Source organism: Fulmarus glacialis, unplaced genomic scaffold, assembly GCF_000690835.1.
Source record: "Fulmarus glacialis isolate BGI_N327 unplaced genomic scaffold, ASM69083v1 Scaffold48796, whole genome shotgun sequence".
Taxonomy (NCBI): domain Eukaryota; kingdom Metazoa; phylum Chordata; class Aves; order Procellariiformes; family Procellariidae; genus Fulmarus; species Fulmarus glacialis.
The window spans coordinates 7,719-26,598 of NW_009219703.1; the positions used below are offsets into that span (position 1 = coordinate 7,719).

The window sequence follows — 18,880 nt, forward strand, 5'->3', positions numbered from 1 at the left end:
ATAAAAAGAAACTCTGATGAGATGGATATTTTGTTTTTCACAAACAAATTCTTAAATCTTCTTGTTTTGTCATGTCTTCCAATGGCAATTATTAGATTATTTTCCCAAGGATTACGTGAAGGAAAATAAGACAACGAGGAATATTGAATTCAAAGCTGCAAACTGAACTGAGTACTCTTGCACTGCCATCTGCAACAGCCTTTGCTGAAGCTTACAGAAGACTACAGAGATCTGCCGCAGTGCCTTCAGGGCACCTGCCTGTAAGCTCGGGCAAATTCACCAGCACTCCCCCAAAGGCATGGTTACGAGTACCATCGGGAAGTAAAGTCATCTCACAAACGGGTATTGTGCAGATTAAAAAAAAATACATGGGGAAAATAATGAGAACAGACACTTGAATGGCAACAGACAACAAAGATTTATTTTTACTGACTTGCAACTGGTGTTAAGATCGCGTGAGAGACATCCAGTAAATTTGTAAGACCACCACAGATATGACTACATATGCATATTCTGTCTATCTCACTACCACGCCCTCTCTTCATAAAGGCACTAACTATAAATAAAATGAAAATGGACATACAAAATGCCAGAAAAAAAATGGATTGCTTGTTTGGATTTCTATGTTTATGTTCGTATACATTCATGCTTCAAATGTACAATTTTAAAATTAATTTAAAAAGTCACCTTTATTTTGGCAATACAACTGATAAAATGAAACATGCAGAACACACAGCTCGACAGAACTCAGTGCATAATTTTGTCAGAATGAAGCCGTTCTTTATCACCCTCTGTGAGTTGGGAATACATTCATATTACAAGGCAAAAAAACCCCCACCCAAAACAGACAACATCTGGCTTCTGTATAATGCATCTGCTTTTCCACATCTTCTCCAACATCTTTGGATAGTAAAATCTACGTCTGACCACAGGTTAAATTGTATGGTTATATTTTAACAGTCTTCATAGTGCAGCAAGGCAAGACAGAGCTGCCTGTATTCACTGTTCTATCTCCAGGCTATCCATTTTTAAGTCGGGGGGTTTAAAGCTAATCACTTCTTCATAGGTAAGTTCTGTAGAGAGGGTGTAAGGGAGAGAGAAGAATTAGGTGATACTCTCTTCAAAAGAAAAATATTCCAGACAAAACAGTTCTATGGATGCATGTGACTTGCGGTTTGTATTTCCAGCCTTTTTAGAGTCCAGATCCAAAACCAGACTGAATTCACTAGGAATCCTTCAGTTAACCTCAGATTACAAATTAGACTCACAAATACTATTATTGTACAACATGTCTGTCCCCTTCAGCTAATTACTGAAACACGCAGGCCCTGAAATGGAAACATCAATTATGCTGTCAGATGACCTGCCAAAATGACGTAATAAAGACAAAATGTAATGGAAAATGGAATCTTTAAAAGCACCCGAACACGTTTTAAAATGTACACTTTTAACTGTGGAGAATGTTCTTTATCATCTGTCAGTCAGTTGCCTTCAACATAAATCATTCGCAATTCTGTGCTAATGCCTTGGGATCTAGGTTTTGGGGTTTTTTTTATGTTTTATTGTAACTAACTTAATTTTAAGGTACTCTGAAAAAAATTTTCTTTTGTCTCAGAAGCATGAAACAGTTCTATTTTCATCAAGAAGGTTTTAGCTAGAAACGTGGACTCCCTGCTATTTTACCCTTCTTTAGGAATAGCCCTTTATCTTTCCATGCTGACAGTCATGTCCTGTTTTGTGCCTTGCACAGTAATGGAATATGTCGTCAGTGGCTACCTCCTATGTATGTTCTCAAGTTAGATACTGTATTTTAAGGACCAAATGCTGTTCACACATAAATATATGGCTAACAATGCATTACTTCAGGTTCTGTTTTCCAAACAGTAATGTTTAAATCATATCAAACTTATGCCTGTTAGCTTGTTTATTAAACAGATCTGTCTGAGACAGCTGCTACACCTGCAAGTGAACCTAGCACTCCTCTAAAAAGTATGTAAAAATCTTTGGGCTGCATCTTGCTTACGCTTTGCTTGTGTTAGGCTGTAGCATAGTGTACGGCGACCAGCGTGGCAGCTTCAGTGAAGAATTTCTCTGAAAGAAATTCTGTGTGCAGAACCCCTGAGGTGGAAGGATTCGTTAGGTGACTCTTTCAGTGACTGACTATTAAGTAGCTATTAAGTAGCATCTGGTCACAGGCAGCCAAGTAGGAACTAAAGCGGTCCTGACTGAACTCGGAGGAAGCCAGCGTCCTCACAAATTGGACACCTGGAACTGTATTAGAAATTATTTCTGCTGGCTGCACATTGTATGTTTATGAAGCTCCTTACCCGGTTCTCGTGCCACCTACTCAGCAGAGAGTACAGATGTTATGCTGAAATATGTGCAACTAAGGAGAGAGAGTGCATAGCATTCAACTCTGAACAGCATACTCTTGGTCTCTAAAATTTTGAAATATTTTCTAACTGATTAAACATGTCAGAAAGAAATCTATGAGCTTGGGTTGCAAGCCTCAGCAGTGTGCAGCGGAGCCAAGGAAACTCTTAAGTGCATAACGTGTAAGACAAGTGTCTGAAATCTCATTTTACTTTGGTGCTCAGTCCCTCTTGGGATCAAGCGCCACTGATTTTTCATTTGAACAGAAAAAGAGGGGAAATAAACACCACGGACATCTTGAGAAGCTGGGTCAGTATTTCATCAACAATACAAGCATTTTATGCAAATGGTCACTTTTCATGTCATCTTCCTTAAATGTGGCACGTACTGTACTTGAAAATGAAAAGTTTATTCCCCAAGATAAAAATACGGCCAGAAGAAAGAGCTGCACATCCTGTGCCAGTTTTGAGATTTTTGTCTCAGGCCTTTTTTTTCCCCTCGATAAAGAAGGAATTTGACCCGTAGTTCCATCAAGGACAGTGATGTAGAAAAATATGATACTGTCCTTCCTAGAGAATTCACCTCCACATCCTCATTTCAGTTCAGAGAGCATTAAGTTAAGATTGTTCCTGAAATAATTTCAACAGAGTTTCATCACAAACAGAAATCAGCTTCGGAAATTGTTAAACTTTCCTGTTAAAGACTCCGTCAACTGAAAAAGGAGCAGAAAACAAATCATCCACTCGTAAGTACAGCAGCAAATTGAACATGCCTCTCAATAAACAAGATGTATGGGCTGTGCTGTATGCTGCCAGGTTTTGCAGAGGAGAGCATATGTAAGGAGTAAGCGATACCAGTCAATCCTCCGTGTTTGTACAGACGCAGTAGGCTTCTAGAAAACCCTTTTCAGGGCTCTAGGAGGTTGCTTTATTGTAGAGGGACCCATGACCCCACTCCTATCTTTCTTTAAGATGTATTTGCTGTAGTCAGTCTGCTTGTCTCCCCTGCAATGCCCAGGATAAAACATGGCACAAGTGGAAGGGCATGAGTAGTACATGGGTGGTCAGTATTTTTCATCACAAACCTACCCACTATGCTAATACATTTTTATCAAACCTTTCTGGAGTAAAAGTTACAGAATATACAAATAGAAACAGAAGAACATTTACTTTATAGAATACATATTTCATCTTAAGCCAAGGAAAGGACTTTATTGATAAACAGGAATAATTAATTTTCTAGAACATCACTCTCAATTTAAAATGTCTAGTAAGGAATTTTTAGTATAATATGTCCTTATTAGACAATGATGAAATTGGACTGTACTTTTCAGTGTACTTGCAAACTTAACGTTTAGCCACCTTACTTCCGTGATACTATAGTGCAATATGATCATGACGCAAGCATGGAATTAACTAATAAAAAAGGGTTGTTGCAGTATTTCTTAAGGATGGGTTTTGGGGTGTCACTCCCAAGTAAAATCATCAGCTCTCATCTCAAACAGGATCAATAGCATGGTTTATCTATTAATCCCAATTACTTGGCTATCTAAAGAATGATTAACAAAATACACATCTATGTGGAAAATACTCATTTCTGGTTCTGAACAAAGCTAGATCAGAACCCCAGATAGCGTCACTTGCCCTAGGACAGTTACTTCAGCTGAGGATCTGACTTAGAAAACTAAAAGCAAGACAGAATGTGTGGTTACCTGGTAACTAGCATCAGCTTTTGGTTAAGATTAAAACCTGCTATAGAGAATCGAGTGAGGAGATGATAGAATGGGGGAAGGGAGCAAAATCCAGAGAGGATACACAACTCTTTCCACCTCTCCACACCCACAAGCACACACATGGACTTATCTTCTTTCCTTGAGGCTTAAGAGTTCAAATTGCTCTGGTTAGAAACAGAGGAAAACTGTTATTTAAGTAAGGTTTTGGTCTGCTGCATGTATTAACTACTGCGTGCAATTCTGTTACCTTTCCATTCATCTATGGTTCGCTCCTTATTCTCTATTGACTCATCATACAGCTCGGCCTCCGGTTCATCGTCTGGATCGTGATACTGTACAAAGTACGGATGTGCAAGAGCTTCTGAGGCAGTAATTCTTTTATCGCTGTCTAATATAAGCATCTTCTCAAGAAGATCTACAGCTAAGGGAAAAAGAGAAATGCGGTTCAAAGCCAGAAGAGACCATCTAGAAGTAAAAGAGAAGGCAACTGTTTACACACAATCTGTCTCACTCACCTTAAACACAGTTAATGTTATTGGCAAACCCACAAAATTTAGGCAATACAACAAAGAAGTTTTGAAGATTTTATACTGTGAGTACAATTTTCAGAGCTGAAGGAAGCTTCTGGTTTGCTTGGGGTACGCACAAAGGTTCATTATAGTCTATTTGAAATCCGGTTCACCTTTTCAGACATCCAAAGCCTTCATTCTGAAAAGATCTCTGTGTGCTAGAAGTTAAATATCCTGTGTGGTGCATCAGTGCAAACTTAAGTAACTTAAAATTGTGAATGTGAGATTACACTTTTAATTAGCTGCACCAATGAAACCATCAGATGAAAACCCCAAAGCAACTTTACAGGACCCGGCAAAAAGAAAATATGTTTGAAGTTGACAATTGCAGAATATTAGAAATGAGAGAGATCTGTAAGGCTGAAATTGGTTTATATGGAAATTTTATCATAACTATTAAAATATTATATAAAAATTATTTTCAGTGCTTTCATATAAGCACTGCCATCAATTTGCCTTTATGGTATTAATATGTAGCATGCTCTCACGTACCTCATGCAAATAAATCCCATTTTTTATAAGAAAGCATTCACAGCTACTTGTATTTGTAAAAATAAAATTGTCTTTTAATACACAGAACGAATTCAAAACATTTTAACTCGTAATACTTCCCTATATACAATGTTTTCATGTGCACTCGATGGAACTGACCAGGCACTGAAGTAAGATGACTCCGGTGACTCAAACGTCTCCTTTGCCATGTCACAAGAAATGGTTCACAGAAACATCTCTTTTGCACGGGCAGAACCAATTGGTTAGACAGAAAAACAATTGTGCGGGGTCAGACCAACGGTCTGTCTAGCCCAGTATCCTGTGCCCAACAATGGCTAATATATTTCTAGGAAATAATACTGAAAAGGGTCATTCAAACAGCTATACTTCCTGGTATATTCTTCTGCTCGCCAGCAATTTACAGCTCATGGCCTTCCTGAGCCAGAAGTGATGTCTCTATTCTAGGCCCTGTGACATTTTTATTTATTCCTGCTATATACAGCTGGCTTTTGTTTTTCATCCACAAATCGTTTTCCTTTAGGAGGTTCCCGTAATCTCCTCCAGAAACAAAAGACACAGGCTTCATGAAGCGAAAACAGTGTCAGGATGCTCTTCTCATTGGTCTGATCATTATTATATGGGATCATATAGAAAAGGAAGGCTTGAGTTCCTATGTTAGTGAAAGATTTAATCTATATCCGTCTGACTTTCTTACCTAATGGATTGGCACCACGAAATACTGCTTTCAAGTCCTGTTGCGGCATATGTGGAAGAGATTCAATGTATTTTCTTGCCTAGGAATAAATCAATATACATACCACATGCACAGAGGTTAAATTTTGCCCAACAGTAACCATATCAACTCTAAAAAAACAGCCGTAATATTTTTTATGTTTCTTATACATGGGAAACCTTCTTTACATAAAACCATAATGTATGACTTTGTTTCAAACAGTCACTCCTGTATGTTGCACAATAAGCAAGAGAGTTTTAAACAGGTATATTTTCCTCTAAGGGTTATGTGTTAGCACTTATGTTTTCACCTACGCTTACTGGTTCATTGCAGTATATCCCCAGGGAACACATGCATGTAACGTTCAACCAGAAATTGCAACCTAAATCATCTTTCAGTTACCCTCAGCGAAGTGGTATAATCCAACCTGCATCCTTCCCTCCTCTCTCTCCTCTGTCGAACAGTAGCTTCACTACCCAAAGAACAAATCCTGATACTCCCAGGGCACAGATCTTCAGATGTTTAACAGAATTTATAGCTTGCCCTGTCGCCATGGCTGTGAAAGGCTCATCCAAACTCAGCTAGGAAAAGCCTACCCGCATATCAGACCGGCAAATGTCAGCGTGGAGCCTGACATTACATGAGCTATGAATTTCTGGGTTGAGGTAGATAGGTTGGCAAAGAAGAGGTTGAATGCTGCTCCTAAGGGCTGAGATCAGACAGAACAGGGAATTCTGAAATAGAACAGTTAAAGAAGAAGCAAATGGATGTCCCCAAACCTGTAAAAAACCCAGCTGGTCTTTGAACAAACCTTAATCCTTTTAAACGTGTTTGTGCTATAGGGACGTCTCCCTGCACACTTAGCAATCCTGTTAGAAGACGACTATCTGCAGGAGGCTAACTAAGCATCCTTGGCCTACTGAAGACAGCAAAGGAAATAAAGTTGTTCATACCAAGCAGCTCCATGGCTTCAAGTGAGATACCAGATTGAGAACTGTGGAACTATCTTCTGGACTATCATGAAGCGACTATAAAATACTCTGACATATCATCTGTGCAATCCTACAACCACACTTGGGAAACAGATCCTGTTCCCTCTGCCATCATCTTAATTTCTGCAGCTACGATGAACTGCTATAAAGAGATTTTAAATCATTACATAGCACTGTTTCTTTTCAAACTGTGTTCTAATTTAACGAGGCAGATCTATTTTTTCTGCTTCTTGTAAGATGTAAGCATATTCTATCAAAACTCTAGACTACCATTAGTGACACATTTCAGAGTCTTACTAAAAGAAGCAAGCCATCATGCGTTATGTCCCCAGCCTGTTAAAACTGTATTAACATTTTCCCTTTTTATTATGGGGGTTGACAGCAAGGCTTTCTAAAAGGATTTCTTCTTAGCAGCTGTAGCCAGTCGTGCAGAGAACGATGTTTAAAGACTAGTCAAATGCAGGCTTCACTCCATCTATTTTATGTCCCTAAAGTTTATAACTGCAGAAAACACCTGCTAGAAGGTCAGGGTGTGCAACTCCTATCACAGTTAAGTCTTCCAGGGCATTAGTTGATACATATGTATGAACAGCAGAGCAAAAGAGAGCTGTCACACATTCTTGCATGGAAGCTACCGACTAGGGTAGAAACAAGAGGTAAATTTATCTTATGACAAACATCTGTGGATTTGTGGATTACTTGTTTCTGTATGGACATCAATTAACATCACTAATCCAAACATGACTGAACATGGTCAAAATTATCTCCAACCTTGCCCAGAAGTTCTTTGAAAACAACACAGACATATCAAAGTATACTTACCAACCTGTCCCCTCTGCTTATATATTCACCACAGAAACCCAACCAATATAATCCAGACATTTAAATTATTCTGAAAATAATGAAATACAATCACCATTTAAACCCATATTAACATGAAAGACTGACAAAACAGCTCAGTAACTTGTGCTGAAACATCCCATGAGGTTGATCTTTTTGTTTCCAATTCTTTAGTCCTCTACGTATAACTGGAAATAGGCTTGGCATTTCAGAAAACCTCTGACCTTGCTGTTAGAGGAATGGAAAAAATTGTCTGGGACTGCAAGCTGCATTAAGAAATATCTAAACAATAAGGCCAAAGTAGAAGGTAAAGAAGAACTAGAATGAAGGAATAGAATAGACACTCCCTTGCAAGAGGCAAGTACCTCCAAGCAAGTTATACATCTCCTTTGACATTGCTCCTCTAACCAGGCAGCAGCAGCCCAGAGGTGACCTAGCATTCATTAACTTGTTTTTTGTGTTCTCCTTATGCTCTAAAGGTATAATTAGCCCCAGTAAAACAGTTTCAGGATTCCTGTAGCTCACTGAGGTATGCTCTGAAATACAAGAAATTAAAGACAAAAGCAGATACTATGTCTAGTAAATATTTAAGGTGCTTAATCTCATAATCAAAAAGCTCACAAACTGACTAGTTGTGGATAAATCACACATTTGTATACGCTACTCTGAACGCGTTACTGTAAAAAACATAGGATCTTAGTAACACATAAAGGCTATACAAGGACCTACGAGGCTATACAAGGACCTATGCTTAGAACAGCACAGTCTGAGATTTGCCGGTTGATCCAGTCCCTGGCATAAGGATGGATCCTGCTCCTGCCATTCCCAGGTGCTGGGTACCCACAAACTCTGGGGCTGTGCTGATGAGGTTTCGTTATGCTTGGACCTTCCAGAAACACAGTGTTGCTCTGGCTCTCCTACTGCTCCTGCTTACTTAACCCACTACTGGATTCATTAATAAGTTCAAAGAAAACCCATCAATGTACACACAAGCTGAAAAATAGCCATTAGTATTAGTCTGAGGTGTATACAGAAAAGGTTTAAGAAAACAGCTTCAGCTCAGGAGGTATCTGTGTGCTGTTGTTTATCTGAATTTTTACACTGTGCCCATCACCTGCCTTAATCAATACCACATCTCATTCCTCAGCTGGATATCCACGGTTATTGCTTAAAGCGAATCCTTTAAGTGTAGCTTTAGCAGAGAAACAAAATTGTTCACTCACTAGATTACTATTTTAAAGAAGTCATATGCAGAGTTAAAATTCACACCGTTAGCTATAGATATTATCATGAAAGCGGACCTCACACAAGCATTCAGAGAGATGAATAAATACGAATTTCAAATGAGGGATCCAAATAAGAACACTCATGCAGAACACACATTATTTCATTCTGATATCTCTGTATAGATTCCTTACAACAACAAAAAGCATAAAAATTACAGAGATATCAGATTTAATAACAACAATATAATGCTCTGAGCTAAGCATCAGACTAAGTTTTTTTACTGTAAGTATAGCAGCAAAATAAAAGATCATCAGGACCAACTGCAAAACTCCTTTCAAAAACTGAGTACATGAGAACAAGTATCAAAATTAATCCAGCTGACAGTCAAGGCATTTGGATACCTCTAAAAAGAATATTTTTTGAATGGTGGCATTCCAGCAGCAAAAAATAGAGATAATTTTAAAGTGTTTGCTCATGTCCAAATCAGAGTATCTGTGTAACGCAACCAGTGACATATGATGCCAATTAGAGAAAAGAATGACAGAAAGTCAGTTAACCGAATGAAGCTGTGAACTCACATGTTCTGATGATATCTTCTTCAGAAGTTCAGAACTGGGTGTGCCCACAACTTCCATTATTCTCTTTAGTTGATCGATATCTGCGTTATTTCAGGGAAATAAACAGCACACGGTCCTTCTGGGTTTAAACAATTAATAAGCTTTCATGCAGATAGTTAAGATGTTTAAAACTATTCAGCAAGGCAATTCAGCGTAGTCCATGGAAGGATGCCAATTCATACCTGCTTAAGCCTAGTCCTGGAGTATCAAATTCTCTATTTACTGTATGAATCTGTCAGGTGTGCCTGTACGTGAGAAAGGGGCATGCAGTATGTCCTAGTTCCCAATTTAACATATTCTTAAGCTTAATTTTAATAGCACATTTATGTTTCAGTGATCTCAGGGACTTCTGAAGAACAGTCTAATACGATACAGCACATAGGGCTAGATTATTAATCAGAGGGCTGGTAAGTGGAAAATTCTCATTTGGTAGCTTTAAAAATCTGTTTTATATCAGTCTCAAGATTAAAAACTTTGAAAACGTTCATTTTTCATTGTCATATATGATCTGTAAAGTATATTACATTTTCCCTAGAGACTCAAGGTTGATTTACAGCTTTATTTAAATTGATGTAATCATATAATTGTAGACAATATTTTATAACAGGAAAAAATATCTTATTTCTTGAAAACTTCTTATTTCTTGAAAACTAGATGTATTGATTTTTCCAAATACCACATGTCATGTAATCAAACAGTCTGAAGCACAGTCATCATCCAGATGATGAACATCTGGACAATGCCCGTGGTTACAACAGGGCCTAATGATGCTGAGCACAACAGAAAGGTCAGCGGGGGGACTTCGTCTCTCAGCTCTCTTAATAGTTTTTCAGGCAATTCTAGTGTTATGTTGTTTTGCACCTGGCAATGGCTTAGTTTTGGCAGAAGCGTTTGCTTTTTGAGGGGTTTCAGAGTAGCGAGAAATGTCAATATTCAATACAGAAGAATGTGCCTTTGTTTCTCATATTAAAAGCTTTCCTCCTCTGATGCAGTTGTTTCCTTATTCCTCGTTATCTGTTTTTCTTCAGTTTTCTTTTATTATTTTACTGCTCTCCTCAGCAACGGCTCTTTTTTTTTCTCCTGCCAGCGCAGGAAACACCAATGGAAATCCCTGACGCTCCAGCAGGGACCACAGCACAGCGCTGAAGAAAAGAGGGGGTTTTGTTGCTCCTGTGGCATTTCTGGAACTGCTGGCTTTTTTTTTAACAGGACACAATATGCCTATTAATTCACTTATTTAAAAGCTAATCTGATTGCATTTTAGGAACTTCCAGCCTAAAAGCAGTTCTATTTTTAAAAATTATATTAGCCTTTATGCAGCTTCAGTTTCAACGTATGTTATTTCAGTAAGATACACATATGGAAGAAATCTGGTCCGTTCTAACTAGGTTATTATTTAAACACAGATACACAACAAAGAATAAATGTAACTTATTGTTGTTTAGGAACATCTGTTACTGTTTTTTTTCCTACCAGTGGGTCTCATATTCAGCTGTCATACACACTAAACTGAAAGATTAGCAAAAATTTTTTACTATTTTAGAAGTTTGTTACCTCAAAAACATTCCCATAGAAACACTGAAGTCATTAGAAAAAAAGGAAGAATTAGAGAGTATTTTTATAGCTGCATTTTATGTTTTATGTCAAGGATACAATCATTTCCTGGAAATAGGGCCTTCCCTTTCAATAGCTCTGCCATGATGCACCCAACCGACCAGATGTCAACTGCCAAAAAATGGAGAGAAATGTGTACGATGAATCGAAGAGATCCTTAAACAGAGTTGCCTCTTGGTTTAAAACTATCACTATATCCAGCTGTAGCAAAATGCAAGTCTTCACAGTTTACCTGTTTGATTGTAGTGCATCCAGTTTAACATAATTTCTGGGGCTCTGTACCATCTTGTAGCAACATACCCGGTCATTTCATCGTCAGTTTGTCGAGCTAAACCAAAGTCTAAAATCTACAGAATAAAAATAGAATAAAATAAATAATAACTTAAAAAAAATCCCTTTTCACTTCTGTTATAGATATTGATTTTCCCCATTACTCATTTCGGAGTTTATCCATAGTCCCTCGCTATCGGTGAAGCAAACCAGCAGCATTCTGTGGATGAGCTCGTCTGCTCTCCCTGCTGTATCCCTGCAGCCTACGGGTCTGCGTGAAGATGCTTCCACTGCGATGAGCCCGGCCCTTTGTCCTCTAAGGCAAACTTTACGTTTTGCCTCAAGTTCGATTTTCCGCTGACATTTGTTTGCTGAAAATAAGCACTGTTGCTATGAAAAATGAAACACTATCAACTGGGAATGTTTCTGTAAAATGCCAATGGCAAGTGCCACTGGCCATTTAAACATTTAAAGACCACACGAGCTGATCGTAAATCTGCAGAATTTCTGTTGTTTCCCTCTCATGTCTATCTAAGCATTTACCCAAATCAAGCATCATTCCAATGCCACTAGGAGAGAAACATTTATCCTGCGTAACCAGGTAGATTTAAATCACATACCATCTGTTTTCGGTAGGACTCCCCCACCGAAACAACAAAGGAGCACTGTTTAGGCACTCATATTACTTGTAGGCTTGGATAGCAAAATGTTCCCCTCCATATGCTCTCCCTTGCTAAGTTTACATTGACGGGAAGCTATTTAAATTAATTTTTTCCTGCTTGTTTCTTTGCTTTCTATTTTTTGATTAGTCTATGTCCCACTAATTACGGAGCTAAAAGGTATCCCTAACTCTGAGACTGTTGTGAAAGGGTACCATACGAGCCTCAGTGCTGTTCATTAAGTCAGTCATCTGAGCTAGTTAGCATCTCTTCAAATAGAAATGTGAACTAAGATCAGTGGCAACCTCCTGTGAAGATATCCAGGATTATTTATTAAGCTGATGGCTCATCCTTTTCATTGGGAGAAAGAAAACTTCAAGAGTACCATTCAAAATTTCTCGGTTATAATCCGATTTAAAGATATAAAAAGCCTGAAGAAAAATATTAAGATATAAATAACACATTAACATCTTTACTTCTAATATACTTTAAAAGCATTATTTATTTCTTAAATAAGCAAAAATAAAAGCATGAGGCAAAAAAGGCATGAATAATGGCGTGAAACTTGAACACTATGCCCTTATTTTTATAAGGGTTTTGGCAATATTTTTCTTTAATAGCTGATCCCTTCTATCAAATGTGTACACATATGTTTTCCTTTTTTTTTGCTTCTGTTTCCTTTTTGTTTGTACCTGGAAATATCCACAAGTTCGTTCTTTTAGAAAATAATTTGGTATCAGAGGAAGTAAAGCTATAAACTTAAACAAAGCAAAGAGCAGTATAACAAATGCTAGGCAGGGAGGTGCACAGATACCATAATAATAGAAAAAAAGATTAAAAGTCTCCTTTACTTACAGTACAAAAATACAGCACACATTTTAGAGTGCATGATCAGACCCAGATGACTCATAAAATTTCACAGATGCTGAACATACATCCATGAAGACATTAAAGGGATAATCATGAAACTTGCTGAGCATCTGCAAGTGCCACTAAACCAAACAGGAACTACAGTTTCTCACCACAGATCCGGATTGGTGCGAGAACCTAACTGCACTGCTCTTATTCACTATTGTGATTTTTTGCTGATCTTGTAGTATTTGGAATCTTTTCTTAAATCCCTCGCAGCTGGAATAAAGTGATTACATCAGAGTCTCGGTCACAGGGAGAAAGATGTCTCTGGCTGTCATGGAGAAATGCTAAACTTCTCATTCTCAGGCTTAAAGGCTTAGAAAGCTGGAAGACGTCTCTTCCTTCTCCAGAGTCTCATGCTTATTATGTAACATCGTATCACACAGATACACAAAGATATGTATTTATATAGATGTGTACATTAAAATAGCATTTGAGAAGTTGTTTGTTGGGGTTTGTGGGTTTTTTTTTTACTGCCTGTAACTGGCAATGTAACTGGTAATACTGGTATCTTTTTTCACATCATTATTTAATTTAGCTGGTATATTCTATAGATATAAAAATGAAAGTTGTTACAAGGCTTCATCTAAACATGGTAGATGCAGATACATATCACAGGTCAAACCTTCAAGATACACTCAGTTAAGTACTCACTCGTGGGCCAAATTATTAGCCTATGTACCATTGTGAGGAACTAGGGATGAACATTTTGCAAAGATACTTGTGTTCATACTAAATAAACATTCGTGAGAAAACGCTTGTTCATGAGATGGGTTTTCTGTGCCAGGGGAGCATCAGTAGCAAACAGCTGAAATTAAGGGAATCAGAAATAAAAACGGTAGCTACTGTTTTCTCAGAAAACTGTCATCTTGAGAGCTTTTACAACATTCTTCATTACAACAGCATGATACCTACCCTCAATTCACAGTCTTCATTTACAGCTAGGTTACTGGGCTTCAGGTCCTGTAGCAGAACAGAGAGAGTTAGTCAAGTACAATTTTAACCTTTTAAAGTATATGATAACTATGTCTTAGTAACACATTTGATGCACAGAGGGACACACTCCGTTCATTTTTATTATCGCAATGAGTGAACTCACCCGGTGGATGATTCCAGCTGAGTGAATATACTGTGAAACAAAAAGGGAAAAAAAAAAGGTAAGATTTGAAGTTAGAGGTGAAGGAAGGTATAAGTCACTTGTCTTATCTTTTTGCTTCTGAGGCTCATTGTTTTATATACAGAAAAGACTTACGTCACACTACATTTTCAGATCAAACGGAGGTATGACGAACTTCAAAACCTCCTTGTTTTGTCTTATCCAGAGCTGGATATTTCAAGAAGGGTAACCATGAAGACTAGATTCTATCATAAAAGATAGCACTTGCAGTGATTCTTCTGTTGAAAGTTTCTTACCAATTTGGAATTTGTTCCAGTCTTATCTGGATGTCCATGTTGATCAGATAGTGGCTCAGTGAAGTAGTGGCCTAGGGAGCAGCATGGTTGTCTCTAGATGCTGTAAGTCACCTTCCCATACAGTGAACGCTGAACTCACACCCTGGGGCAGATTAGTGACCAAAGCACCCACCTGAGCCACAGCATTACATACTTCAGGTCCACTTTCAAAGCAGGGACCCAAAGCACTATTTCAGTGGCTATTTAGTGTCTCTGCTATTTTACATAAAACATTAAAACTCAAAGACTGAGAAAAGCTTACTCTGTAATTGCCTGTCGTTCACTTGTTAGGATTAACAGCCAATTTATCTATGATCTTACTGACCAGGATCAGCAAAACCTTGAAAACCTTCTCTGCTGTTCTCTACAGGTGAATTCACCTTCTTTTTTAGGAGCAGAGATTACACGCAAAACCTGTATATCAACTGGGAAAACCCAAAGAAAACACAAGGGCATTCTTCTTGTTCCAGACCTACGCGCTGTTTATCAGAAGGGCAGGGCCACCCCTGAGCGCTCCTCGCAACAGCTGCGAGCAGCTGAATGAAGAGGAAACCAAACCACCCCTTGCGACAGAAGGAGCCGTGTCCCTGCTCTGCTGAGACGACGACAACAGCTCCTCCCGGTGCCACCCAGCAGTCCTCTACCAGCCAGCTCGGGAGCCTGCCAAACGCTCCGCGCCAACGCCTCGCCGGCTCAGGCGGCTTCCGCCGGGCGCGAAGCCTGTGCTCCCGCTGCTGAACGCACCAGCGCTTGCTCAGGTGCGCGAATACACGTTGTAAGGACTCCAGCATAGATGTAAGCGAGGAGTTACATGTGATCAAATGTTCTTCGACTAATGAGACATGAGAATTTTAATTCCAGAAGAGACAAGCCACCAGCAACCCCTCCCCTTCCAAACAGAGCCAGAAATGCACCTGAGTGCCTTTCTGAAATTAATACGCACTTTATAGCACAACTCTAACTATTATTTAGCTCTGACACAACATAGCCTTATATTCAAAACTGCAAACTGGATAATTAACTCCAGAATGCATCTTCCTAATTAAGCTATTAACTAAGTAAATGAGACAAAGCAATTAAGGGCTCAGTTCTGCAATTTTTATTCACTAAAATCTGCACTTAAATTGACAAAACCCGCATGCATGAATAAGAATTACTGTCTCAGGCACAAGGTGACTTGCTGAAAATCATATAATAAGTATATTTCAGAGCCAGTATTTACCACGGCTTGCTTTCAAACATACAGTTATTTTCCATGTCTAAAACATCAATAACTATTAAGTTAGCCACCAAAGCAGCTGACCCCTCTCTTTCCTTTTTGCTTATACCTGGGAAAATCAACACTGGTCCGAGAAAATGCTTATCACCTAGTAATGGGAAGCATTTTCTACATCTTCTCCTGTTTATAGACACTTACATGTTTAATGTCAGCAAAATGATACATATTTTGATTCTTTCAGAAGAAAATTTGGCTACAGTTTCATTGCCAATTGCCTGTGTTATCTAATTATATAAATTTTAACTGATACAATTAAAGGAAACAATGACTTTACAGGCAGAGTAAATCCTAGGTGATTGTGTGCAACATCGTACATTGCTAGGATAAACTTCTACTTCCAGACATTTCCCAAAGAACCCAACTAACTTGGTTATCTCTTCACCCATGTGACGCGCTCTACAAAAATCAGGGCTGTAGTTTTTCAAACTGGCTCATGTCTTTCAAAGCACGAATGTGAGTTACTTGCCATATTGTTCTTTATCAATTTTGCATTCTTCAGAAGTTTTTTCACTACCTTCTCGTGACAGGTGAAGTGTCTAAAACATACACATTGAAGGAGAAGTGATTCTCCTTCAATAATAACTTAAATAGACACTGATCTAAAGTTAATGTTCAAGGGAAGTATTCACATGTATTGTGCATGTAGGCTTGGGGTTTTATTTCTGGCTAGAAAAATGATTTGATAATTTCTGAAATGATTGCTGCTATCTGCGCACTCTTAAGACATAAAACCCCCAGTGTTTAAGTACTGTCACTGCAACAAGCCAGTCCTTACTACAACATTTCGGTTGCTGACTCTAAAACTCCTGCATTCAGCCAGTACCTTAAGACCTCGAAGTAACTGATAGATGAGAAACTGTATATGGTCATCTGTTAACTTCTGGCACTTCACAATGTTATTCAGGTCAGCACCCATTAGATTTGTCACAAGATATCTGTGAAAATAAAACAGAGAGAAGAAAACAAAGAAACACACCTCATTTAAGAATGGCAGAATGTAAATCCTTCTAAAAGCAGCATATTTAAAGAGTAACTACACTCTCCCAGGTAGGTTCCTTTTCCATTTTCTACTAACACACAGTTTATGCCCTTTAAATCAGCTATGAGCTTTAATAATGGAATCACAGCTATGAGATTTAATATCATGAAAAAGAAAAATCCTTACGGTACATTAAAAGCTTTTTTCTCTGTTTTCTCCATGACACACTACAGCAGTTCAGTGAGGGGAGAACGCATCATATTTTGAGATAAATAGCAAGCCTCACCCAACATCAAAGTGGGAGCCTGAGGCACCGAAACTACAGTACCTGCAAGGCCCTGGAATATCTGATGATGGAGATTAACATTGGATTGGTTGAAATAAGAGTGTTTTGTGTAACTTTCCTCCCCGCCCCCACTGGAAGTTTTATTTTTTGACAAATTTTGCAGAAATGTTGATTCTTTTCCAAAAACAGTGCTGGGACAAAAGTATGCATCTATCATATCCAGTTCTCATTTGTGTCATTTTGCCCCAGAGTCAAAGGGGTTTGGCCACTAATTTCCGTGGAGACAAAAATATATTAATTACTATTTCTTCTGCTAAATTGTTTACCTAAGTGCTTATACATGATGTAAATCAAGAGGAACTCAGCATAAATCGTATGTTCGGGTAACACCAAAATACACCTAGTCCTAGGTTAGCCAGGAATCTAGCCTAAATTTACCTTGTCTTAGTTAACCAACAGAATACTTGCCTGCATTCCTGAACTATCCCATCTAGCTGTGAAAAAATAATCTACAGCTAACATATAATTGAACTGAAAAAGTTTTAAGTTTACTGGCATTTATAGCATCAAATCATTTACCATATACCTATAATCTTACTAATTATCATTCAAAAAAGTACAAAAATGAGGCCCATCCTCCTGCCTCCTCTTTTGTGGAAAAGTTGCAAAAAGATTTATTGGGATTCTTCACACAAAGCCAACTGCGGCTGCAAGTCTGTTAGAAAAGTATGTGCTTCCTTTTTAAAACTGGAGTGGTACTTACTTACTAACTAGTCAGAATGATTTTAAAATTTTACTTACACTTCATTAAAATTTTCTATTGATGTTGCAGGTGTAAAAACATCTAGCAATCCTATAACCTGAAAGATGAGGGAATCGACATTTTATTTTCAGAAATCTGTAAAGCAACATGTAATTAGTACTGACAGTGCTTGGCATTTTTGGGATGAAACTTATAAACATATGACATATGGTCATCCTGAAAACTTAGTACAACTGGCACAATAGGTGATCTATACCGCTCAGCTATCTCCATGACCAACAGAAAATTATATTAATTACAAAAAGTAATTACAACAAGACTTTAGACAATCAGAAATAAGGTTAGGAAAAGTAACGTCTCATTACAGAAAAGCTGACACATGGCTTATACACTTGTTATACTTAAGATTATGCACAATTTCATGGGTTATCTTGTTCTGTTGTTGTTTAACTTTTTTAGCATCCTTTCTCTGGGATACTTTTCCATCCACTATATTTTATTCAGACTTTAATTCCTCAAGTTACTTTTAAGCAGGTGGATACTCCCACTGAAATGAACTGTTTGCCATGTAAACTTAGAATAGTACTCAATTATTTGGGGCCTGAAGTTCTACTGTCTTTCATCTACATATTACACTGTTGTTAATTTGAATGAGAGTATCTGCCCTTAATTTCTCAACAGAATCCAAATTCAGCAAAAGCATGTCTGAGGTATTTTTTTTCCTGGACTGATGTTTCCAACAGTAGTGAGCAGAACATTCTTATTACTTTAGTTAGAGAAGAGTAAGACCACTTGTTTTGGATTTCATCTTCAGATGAAATTAGATAATTTTTCAATAAAAAGGCAGCCTTTTACTGAAAGTATCTTCTTTAAAGTCCAGTGACTTCACTACACGTAAGATGGCTAGGTCCAGGTATCTTAGGTAGCTAGAGAGTTGCATATACTTTTCGAAAAAGATTGTACCTAACTGAAATTAAGCCTACATTGCAAACTTTTGTCATAAAAATCTGAAGGGAAAGAAATCACTCTCCACTTACGTTCTCATGCTTCATGTGCTTAAGCAACCTAAGCTCTCGGTAGGTCCTCCTCGC

The 18,880-nt window shown here is 38.1% G+C and overlaps 1 protein-coding gene across 1 annotated transcript; it reads right to left on the reverse strand.

The window, feature by feature from the left end:
• Positions 1 to 433: 433 nt before the first annotated feature.
• Positions 434 to 18,004, reverse strand: LOC104071309 (mitogen-activated protein kinase 11-like). Its single transcript, XM_009580459.1, has 11 exons — positions 17,984 to 18,004; positions 17,828 to 17,886; positions 16,585 to 16,696; positions 14,130 to 14,159; positions 13,946 to 13,993; positions 11,422 to 11,536; positions 11,229 to 11,300; positions 9,537 to 9,616; positions 5,882 to 5,960; positions 4,353 to 4,526; positions 434 to 1,073 (listed from the first exon to the last, which is right to left on the reverse strand). The coding sequence occupies exons 1-11, from the start codon at positions 18,002 to 18,004 to the stop codon at positions 1,000 to 1,002; spliced, it is 864 nt and encodes a 287-aa protein (XP_009578754.1). The 3' UTR covers positions 434 to 999.
• Positions 18,005 to 18,880: the final 876 nt, after the last annotated feature.